Source organism: Cyprinus carpio, chromosome B6, assembly GCF_018340385.1.
Source record: "Cyprinus carpio isolate SPL01 chromosome B6, ASM1834038v1, whole genome shotgun sequence".
Classification (NCBI taxonomy): Eukaryota; Metazoa; Chordata; class Actinopteri; order Cypriniformes; family Cyprinidae; genus Cyprinus; species Cyprinus carpio.
Window position 1 is genome coordinate 20,787,722 of NC_056602.1, and position 10,088 is coordinate 20,797,809.

Below are 10,088 nucleotides of genomic sequence, written 5' to 3' on the forward strand. Positions count from 1 at the left end.
GAATTTATCCAAATGTAACCGTCACGTTTATTAGGAAACACTGATGACTAGTTGAGTTCTTGATGATGCCGTCGCACGTCGATGACAATATACCAGACACGTTGGAGCAAGACGGTGGAATGTTGCACAATCGGTTAGTGTACCGCCGTGACGCGAGGTCCCGTAAGTTTCAGTGTTTAAAACTAATATACGCAACAAACTAACTACCAGGCTGTGCTTTCACACCCACTCACGCTGCTCACTCCGCCCATGCCATGAACCGTCAGTTATAGAAGGAAGCTCTGAGACAGCAGAGAGAAGGATCGCTTGTGTGCCAGCTGATCAGAAGTGAAGATGGCTGAGGGAAAACAAGGTGCCAACATTGGGGGCAACATTGGCGCGGGAGCTGGCATCCTGGCCAAACGCTTTCAGAAATCAATGAACCGAGCACAAGAGAAGGTAGGTGGGTGTTTTTTTGTTGTCGTTTTTTTGTTTTTTGGGAGCTCAGGACCTTCGCTCTCATGTCATGCTGTCCTGGGGTGTGTATTTTATGTGTGGGAATCCAACGTATTTGCTCCAAAATGTTTAGAGGCCTACGGAAAACTGGTACAAATGTTCACAAGATATGTAAATATTGTGTCAGTTGCTATAGCTGTTTCAAATGAAATTGTGTGAACACAAAGACTACCACTTCCTGCCCTCAATCACTTCCTCCCTAGGCTCACCTCCTCTTCTAGAGTTTACTATATAGAAGACTGCACACTTTAGTGTTAAAACACCACATTTCTTACATTTTGGAACTTTTATGTTTGCTAAACACTTCCTTTGAACATTTCTGATATTTCCTCATCGCAAGCACCAATCGCTGCAACTGATATTTCAAGAACTGATGTGGAACTGCTTGGCGAGTCGTATTTCAGTGGCCATATACAATGACAACTTTTGTTCCTCTGCCTGATATCATGTCTGGCAGTTCTTGTCTGAAATGATTGACCAGTAGAGTGGGTCTTCTCAGTGTGATTGTGTTGTTTGTAGGTCCTGCAGAAGCTGGGGAAAACAATGGAGACAAGAGATGAGCAGTTTGAGGAGTGCTCTGCCAACTTGAACAAACAGCAGGTACTTCAACAGTACATGTCTGAGAGAACGATAAGCATGCACCCACACATTGGCTGTAGGTTACAATAGATTTTGTTACCTCAAGCAAGTCACAGACTGTCAACTCAATATTGGACACTGCTGTTTTTTAAAGGGACTGCATTGGAAGAGTGGTGTTGTATGAACATGGACAGAATCGTCATTGAAAGTAGCACAGGAAACTCCACCTTAAGAACATGTCAATATCTGACTTGCTGTACAGTAGCAGAGACTGACATTTTCTGCCTCTTTTCTGTACCGTTTGTACTGTCAGCCAGCCCAGGAAGCCCTTTTAAAATGCTATTTTAGTTTAGTATTAGTACCACATTTCAATATGAACACTAACAAACTTAATCATATTAGACTAGTGTTGACCTAGTTTCTCACTTATCATCTTTCCATCCTATTCCATGTCCTGGATGCATCATACCACTGAACATATATTGTATTTGTTCAATGATGGTAGATAGTTTTACACTCTATAGATACAAGCAAGTTAACACAATGATTTAATACATTTCTTCTTTTAATCATAAATAAAAAAACTTTTTTCAAAATATTGAATGTTTTTAGATTAAAAATAAAACAACCTACAACAGCTTTAAAGACTCTCATTAGCAATATCTATGGCTTTCGAAAGTACTTAAACATGTAAAGGAAGTAATTTCCTTAACACCTGCACATTTTCTTTTTTGATTCAGAAAATTTTCCATTTCCCAAAAGCTGCCTGTTAAGGTCTTTAATACACATTTAAAAATGCACTTATTTAAAAAATGCAAATATTTAAAATAATGATATTCAAACCTTTTGCCTTTAGACAACACAATATTTTTTTTTTCCAGGCAGATGGCATCAGACTCTATAAGGATGTTAAATCTTACTACAATGCTGTTAAAGGTACTGTCACACTCAAATGATCAAGTACAGTCATTTATTTTATTTTAATAATACATTTCTTTAAATTGACAGTTACTGATTGAATCTTGATATTTGCTTCAAGAAGGATTTAGAGAATAGCACAATTTATAGCCTAATTGCTTGCTAATTGTGCTAAGGTGTCATTGTGGTTAGCCTGTAGGCTGCTGGGTAAGTGTAAAAGTGAGTGTCTCGTTCTGAGCATGAGAAGACAAGTGGACAAAAATAGTCCTGGTTGTGTTTCTCTGATTCAACATTTGGGAAGTGAATGTCTCTTATTAATGGAAGGGAAAATGCTTATTGTGTAAATGTCTACAAGAATAGTTGACACTCCCACTTGAATTGGCCAGATGTCAGTTTGCAGAGGCTTATGAAAATATGAAGAAGAGATTAAGGAAGACTCAAGATGTTTGTGGTCTTCTTGCTTAAACCAGATGCATAGTTTTGGTGGAAACCATCAAGTCACTGCTTGTGTTTTTAGCCCCCAGGTGTTCTAAAAGGAATTTATGCTAAATCTCAGATTTTTGCTATCTATTTTAAGCTACTATACAAATGCATTTTTCCTCCTTATACTAAACCATATAGGTTTCGTTTTCAGAGAATGTATATGAAGATAAAAAAAATGTTTATCTGGACTGTACATTGAATATAATTATGAATCTAATAAATTTCCATCAAATTATGTATGTTTTTCAGTGCTTGATGAATACTTCAGATACTCATGGGTGGATTTCATCATTTCTTGCTAATACAGTCTTATCTCTGTAACTTGTAATGACTTGTCATGGACAGATACAGAGCTTTGGGACTACTGCCAAATTGTGTAACAGTTTAAAAAGAATTTGTCACATGTTGTTTTGTACACTCCTTGTTTCTTAGTGATGCATGAATCATCCAAACGCCTGTCACAGACTCTTAAAGATATCTATGAACCAGACTGGCTTGGTGTAGAAGACCTGACTGTTATAATGGAGGTAAGCTAGGCCTTTTTTGTGATATTTCATAGTAAAAATCTCTCTACTCTCCTTGTTTTCCTCATCTATCTGGCTTCATATTGCAGAGTGAGGATCTCCTGTGGAATGACTATGAGGAAAAGCTGAGCGATCAAGTTGTTCGAACGATGGAGAATTATACCGGACAGTTCCAAGATGTGAAAGTTCGTAAAATTGCCTCATTATGGACCTGGATAGTCTAAAATGACTGCAATTATTTATTCACTATCTATAGTCTAGGTCTCTTCAGTGTGCTTTTGCAAAGTTGTCAGGGTTAGTTTTTAAAGGGTTACTCCATCCCAAAATGAAAATTTGGTCATTAATACCTTACCCCCATGTCGTTCCAATCCCATAAAAGCTTCATTCGTCTTCGGAACACAATTTAAGATATTTTGGATGAGAACCGGGAGGCTTGAGACTGTCCCATAGACTGGCAAATAAATAACAGTGTCAAGGTCCAGGAAAGTATGAAAAGCATCATCAGAATAGTCCATCTGCCATCAGTGATTTACTTCTATGAAGTATCTAAGCACAGCTAACCGGAACGTCTGATACAATGTGACTAGTCTGATGTATTTTTAATTGTTTGAAGATGTAAATGAAATGCTTGGATAAGGGTACGGCCTCTGAAAGAAAGTTTTTGAAACGTAACGTTATGAAGCGACGAGAATACTTTTTGTACACAAAGAAAACAAAAATAACGACTTTATTCAACAATTCCTCTCCTCTGTGTCTCACCAAATCAGCGTAGAGCCATTTTGGCAAATCTGAGCTGTACGCAGGCAGCTTACGCTCTTCTGTGTCAGCCGCGCCACAAGGATATGTTTTTTTTTATGTGTATTCACTGATGGCAGATGGACTTGACGATGCTTTTCATACTTATTTATTTGGCAGTCTATGGGACAGTCTCAAGCCTCCCTGTTTTCATCCAAAATATCTTAAATTGTGTTCCGAGGACAAACAAAACTTTTATGGGTTTGGAACGACATGGAGGTAAGTGAATAATGACAAAATTTTCATTTTGGGATGGAGTATCCCTTTAAGGAGTATTTTTAACATTGCCAAGTTAGGTGTTAGTTGCATTTGAATACTGAAGATACTTAATAATAGTTATATATATTCATTAGTTACAGCTTTAATTTACAGTGATAACACCTTGGAACTTTGATGTATATCATGGTTTTGATCATGTGGTTTTTACATAGAACTTGAAAATCAATTCTTAAAAAGTTACTGTAGCTTTAATTTTTTTTCTAATATTGTGATCTTGCAGGAAAGAGTGGCAAAACGAGGAAGGAAGCTGGTTGACTACGATTCAGCTCGACATCATCTGGAGGCACTGCAGAACTCCAAGAAGAGAGATGATGCCAAAATATCAAAGGCCAGCTCACATTTGATCATTTTAAATATCCCATTTTATAATTGTTTATGGTTATAGTTCAACTAAATTGTATGTTTCTTTTCAGGCTGAGGAGGAGTTCAATAAAGCACAGGAGGTATTTGAAGACATTAACAAGGAGTTGAGAGAAGAGCTGCCTGTTCTTTATCAAAGGTTAATACAGCTTTATTAACAAAAATGAAACTTAAAGGAGATAAATGCAAATTCCTTCCTGTCACTGAGGTGCTGTGGTGGTACAGATGATAATGTAACTTCTTTTGGCTACGTTCTCTTCCTGCTTTCAGCCGTATAAGCTGTTACGTCACCATGTTCCAGAACATCTCAAACCTACGTGATGTCTTCTACAAGGAAATGAGTACGGTAAGACTGTAACATTTGTGTTTGTGAGTTGTTACTGTATACTTCTAAGATGGACATTCACATGCATGTTGTGCTCTTAATCCTTGAGCCATTTAACTAGCAGGGTTTTAGAAATTACATTAACTCATTAAACTAAAAGGGGTCATATGATGCTTTTTTTAAGATCATTATTTTGTGTATTTGGTGTAACAGAATATGTTGACATGCTTTAATGTTAAAAAAAACCACATTATTTTTCAAATACTGTACATTATTGTAGGTCCTCTATGGCCCGCTTCTCTCAAACGCGTCGTTTTCTACAAAGTCCTTCCTTCTGACAAGCGCAGTCTGCTCTGATTGGCCAACTGACCCAGTGCATTGTGATTGGCCGAACATCGCAACCACTTGTTGGAAATGTAACGCCCCTTTCCATAATCGCAAGCTTCATCTTTTAAAATAAATGTAAAGACAGTTAGTAATGTCCTTAGTTTTACCATCAGTTCAAGCCTGAAAGGGGAACAGAGTCGTGTGACAGACACAGTGATGAAGCTCGTATGTGTTTGCAGAACACAAGCCATGGACGGTTAAGAAAGCTGACTCCACTATGTGTCTCTTTCTCTCTCCCTCTCTCTCTCTCTCTCTCTCTCTCACTCACTCACTCACTCACTCACTCACTCACACATCGTGCAAAACTCCACATTAGAACAGTCAATAGCAAATACTTTAATAATAAAAGATACTTACAGTAGCTGATTCAGAAGTGCCAGATTGTCGCCGCAAAGTCAGAATTTCATCCTCTTACATCCTCATCCCGTCATCCACGGTGCGTTGCTGTTCTGTTGTAAGTAATCTTAAAGATTCCTATATGCATCTACTTTCGGAAGGCCAAATGAAGTGCTTTTGCTTTCACCTAGATACACACAGCATCTCCCTGACATGGCTGCTTCAACACTTACTGTGGTTACTGAAACCACGCCTTCTTTCTTTGCGTGAACATTTGGGTGGCATTACGCAAATATTTCCACATATTGATGTAGATGTGGGGGCGTGTTTGAATCAGCCATTTTATGGGGGTGTGGCAGAGTCTTAACTTTGATAAAGAATATCTCTTTGGATTTGAGACTTTACTTCAACTTTACAGATCTTCTTCATGCACCAAGAGCTTGTAACACTCCAAAGAGAAAGGAAAGATATAAATCGCATCATATGACCCCTTTAAAGGGATAGTTCACCCAAAAATAAAAATCCTGTCATTGATTACTCACCATCATGTCATTCCAAACCCATAAGACCTTTGTCCATCTTGGGAACACAAATGAAGATATTTTTGATGAAATCCGAGAGCTTTCTGACCCTTGATAGACAGCAATGAAACTGCCACGTTCAAGTCCCAGAAAGGTAGTAACGACATCCTTAAAATAGTCCATGTGACTTCAGTGGTCCAACCTTAAGTATATGAAGCTACAAGAATACTTTTTGTGTGCAAAGAAAACAGAAATAACTTTATTCAACAATTTCTTCTCTTCCGTGTCAGTCTTCGCCTCACGTTCACAAGAGTACCATGACACGTGTGTGGTGCTGTTAATGCAGAAGCTGCATGGTCTATATTAAAGAAAGTGGAAAGTGAAAGTGACGTGACATACAGCCGAGTATGGTAACCCATACTTGGAATTTGTGCTCTGCATTTAACTCATCCAAAGTGCACACACACAGCTGTGAACACACACACACCCAGAGCAGTGGCCAGCCATTTTATGCTGCGGCGCCTGGGGAGCAGTGAAGGTCTTACAGGTTTGGAACAACATGAGTATGAGTAACTAATGACAGAATTTTCATTTTTGGGTGAACTATCCCTTTTAAAAAGTCAGTGTGACTCACAAGATTTCTTTTCAAGTAAAATTGTTTAATGTTTAATAAGTTCATTGTTGCTGAGTGACAATTTAATATCATGTTTCAGTTGAATCATAACATTTATAATATGATGAAGAATCTTGAAGATCAGCACTCCACCAAACCCTTCATCATCAAAGGCCTTAACAGGTAATGTCTGTATTTGCAAATAATTCATTTCTATAAAGATCTAGAGTGGCCTTAAAGTTTAACCTGTTGAGCCATATTTACAATGTATAAATGACATTCTATAAAATAAAAGCAAAAGCACTTTTCCAGAAAAACATTTCACAAAATATTTGTGAGTAAAGTATTTGTACAATTTGTTGTCCCCAGCTTAATGGAACATGATGAATATCATACATCTATGATTACTCGCCAAATCAATGAAAAAAAATGTAGATGTTAAATTAATCAAAAGGACAGGGAAGATGTTTATATTGTAATAAAACATTTGTGTTTCAAATAAATGCTGTTTTTTTGTTTGTTTGTTTTTTACTTTAAAAGAATCTTGAAAAAATGTTTTTTTTTAACATGATGATGATGATAATAATAATAAATGTTTCTTGAATGTTTCTCAAATCCGCATATTAGCTTTGCCATCACAGGAATAAATTATATTTGAAAGCATTTAAATAGTTAATAGTAAAACAGTTATTTTAAATTGTAAAAACATTTCACAGTATTACTGTTTTTGATAAAATAAATACAGCTTCTTAAGCCTAAGAGATTTCTTAAAAACTTTCTTAAAATCTTACTGACCCCAAACTTTTGAATGCTAGTGTACTTCATACATCCTTTAAAATTACACTGGCACAAGTTGGTTAGATCAAATGATTAAAGATTTCCCCTTTGGGAAATAATGTGTATTTAATTGAATAGAATTTTCTTTGTTTAGAGATACCACTTGATTGTAAGTGTAGATTAAGTGCTCAAATACATTTTGTGGCCACTGTATATTGCATGTGAGCAGGAAGACATTGTATGACTTTTTATGTGCCTTGTTTTTCTTCCTCTTGGGACTAGTTCGAAGTCAAAGAAGAGAAAGTCTGTTACGATCTCTGCCCCCATCCCCTGTAACACCGCCTTCCCTCCTGATCATCCGGCCATGAGCAAGCTCAGCATGCCCAACACCCTCACACACACAGACACTCCCTCAAAGAGCACAGGAAGCACAGCGTCTGAAATGTCAGACTCGGAGTCTTTTAACTCTTTTGACAGTGAACCCAACACACCCAATCGGCAGTCTTTGTGTTCTGAGGGTGAAGGGGTTCGGTCTGAGGGAGCCACTGAAAACACATCAGAAACTACCAATGATGAGTCTGTGCAAGCGAACGGCCAGGAACATCAAGATTCAGTGTCAGAAGAGGAAACTAAATCAGCAGCAGCATCAGAAGAAACCCATCATGCATCTACAGATGGAGACAATGAGGATAAGCCCTTATCAGATGTCCAAGACAAAACCGCACCAGTCCCAACTCCTCGAAGATCCAGCACCTCCAAGAAAGATGAAGGAGAGACTGATCAAAATGCATCAGGATGCAGCGAAGATGTAAAAGTCCAAAAGATAGATTATGAAAATCCTCCTGGCTTCCTGTATAAGGTACAGTGTCTTTGGGAGTGTTGAGACAGTCATTGATTTGTATTTGTGTAGATAATCATTTGTATTTGTTTTGAATTTTTTTTTTCAGGCTGTTGCTCTGCAGGATCAGGACTCTGATGAAGGTGTGCTTCTACTGTTTGAAAAGGGAGATGTGATCCTTACATTTGTCGATGAAGAAGAAGAAAAGGTGAGTTATATATAGAATAGACATAAGGATGTATGGCACAGCAGTTTAAGGGTTTTTCTAACTTGAGCTTCTTGCACAGCTAATAACAGGGCTTGTCCTTTTTTTTTTCTTTTTGTTGATATTATTTATTTTATTATTATTAACTTTTATGAATAATTCATTGTTCATTCTAAGATATCATTACATTTGCATTTTATTGCTCATCAACATTTTTGTAATGTTGTGGAAATATTATATTGCAGCCGGAGGGCACTGTATGGGGCGTGAAGGAGCAGGACTGGATCCAGTACAAGGATCTAACACTTCTCTCGGGCATTGTCGAGGAGTCCATGATCCAGCGCATCACCTCTGATTAAGACATGTCATGAAGTGGGGGACGCAGGATGGCATATGAACCAGAGGTCCCTTAAGTTCCTGTTTGAGGCCCTCATGACTGGATGTTGTAATATGAACTCCGTCTGCCCTTTCCTCTAGACATGAAAGACACTCTGACTTTTCCAGTAGACGGTGTCTTTGCAACTTCCTGATGCAGGCTTAAGACTGCAGACAGCTGCATAGTCTTTGTTCTGTCATAATATTCCACCACTTCTATAAAACATAATAATAATCACCAAACAAATAAAATAATAATATTTCAGCAGTATCATCACCACTCATCATCATGAATGTACCCACATATTGTGTATCAGTAAAAATAGTTTATGTATTAAAACACCTTTTATGTGGCTGTTCCAATGGTCTCTTCTTTGTTTGTTAACCATGTAATGTTGATGTCTGTTGTTTCTCACATATCTCAGTGTTAAGATTGACTAACCAAGAATTTCACAATGTTTACAGGACCCAAAAAAGTGTGAGTATTACTGTGAAACTTCTTTCTTAAATGTATAGAGAGCATATTGTTTTTCTACAATAAAATTTACAGCTGAAAAAAAAAAAGTTCTATATTGATTTATTGTATGTCCAGTGCTCAAAGGGAAAAAAAATGCAATGCAAATGCAATGCATTTTTTTTAGTTACAAATAAAATACAACAGGCAATGTTACTATTACACAAGTAGCAGTTAAACTAAAATGTATTGACTATTAGTATACTGACACTACTAAACCGCTATAATAAATTAGAATGAGAAACCGTTTATGACCGTACCGAATTTCCATAAACGATGTTTTGTGTGTGTGTGTGTGTGTGTTAAGTGAACAGGTGTAAAACTACTGACAAAACACGCTGTACACATCTGTCTGAACAAAAACTATTGTTTAACATTTTAGTGACATCTAGTGGACGCTAGCAGAATTTGCTTAATTTTTGCTTAAAAACGTTTTATGGAGTCTATAGATGAAAAAAAATAATTGCATTGAATAGAATAAATATAAGCTTGCATAAACCTGAAGCTTCTATTAAAATACTACCACTAGCTCTATTTCGAAATCCAACAAAATGAATATTTAATACCACTACAATTTTTACTTTCATCACTAACGTTACCGCATTTACTGTCACTGATAGAAGTACGACTAATAAAGAAAATATACTTAGATAATAAACTAAATCTTACACGAACGCACTGTTTCTCACATTACATCATTTCGCATCATTCTAATCTTAAGATTCGCTTGATGTTACGTATAATTTTTGGAACATTATATAGTT

General features: G+C 37.0%; 1 protein-coding gene across 3 annotated transcripts; it reads left to right on the forward strand.

Moving 5' to 3' along the window:
- LOC109080781 (bridging integrator 2-like) lies at positions 1-9,017 on the forward strand. Of its 3 annotated transcripts, XM_042726152.1 has the most exons (13): positions 2-162; positions 267-438; positions 1,015-1,095; positions 1,956-2,010; positions 2,908-3,002; positions 3,089-3,184; positions 4,294-4,401; positions 4,487-4,572; positions 4,704-4,779; positions 6,716-6,798; positions 7,675-8,251; positions 8,340-8,438; positions 8,681-9,017. In XM_042726152.1, exons 2-13 carry the CDS (start codon positions 334-336, stop codon positions 8,792-8,794), a joined length of 1,575 nt encoding a protein of 524 aa, XP_042582086.1. In that variant the 5' UTR covers positions 2-162; positions 267-333; the 3' UTR covers positions 8,795-9,017. The 3 variants fall into 3 exon arrangements, with proteins under 3 accessions (XP_018951339.2, XP_042582086.1, XP_042582087.1); XM_019095794.2 differs by having other exon boundaries at positions 1-438; XM_042726153.1 differs by having other exon boundaries at positions 2-442.
- Positions 9,018-10,088: the final 1,071 nt, after the last annotated feature.

Excerpts from the sequence above, each read along its gene's own strand:
- LOC109080781 (XM_019095794.2), top strand. The coding sequence starts at position 334 with ATGGCTGAGGGAAAACAAGGTGCCAACATTGGGGGCAACATTGGCGCG. Across the intron at positions 6,799-7,674 it reads ATCATCAAAGGCCTTAACAG|TTCGAAGTCAAAGAAGAGAA; the intron begins GTAATGTCTGTA and ends TCTTGGGACTAG. Across the intron at positions 8,252-8,339 it reads CTCCTGGCTTCCTGTATAAG|GCTGTTGCTCTGCAGGATCA; the intron begins GTACAGTGTCTT and ends TTTTTTTTTCAG.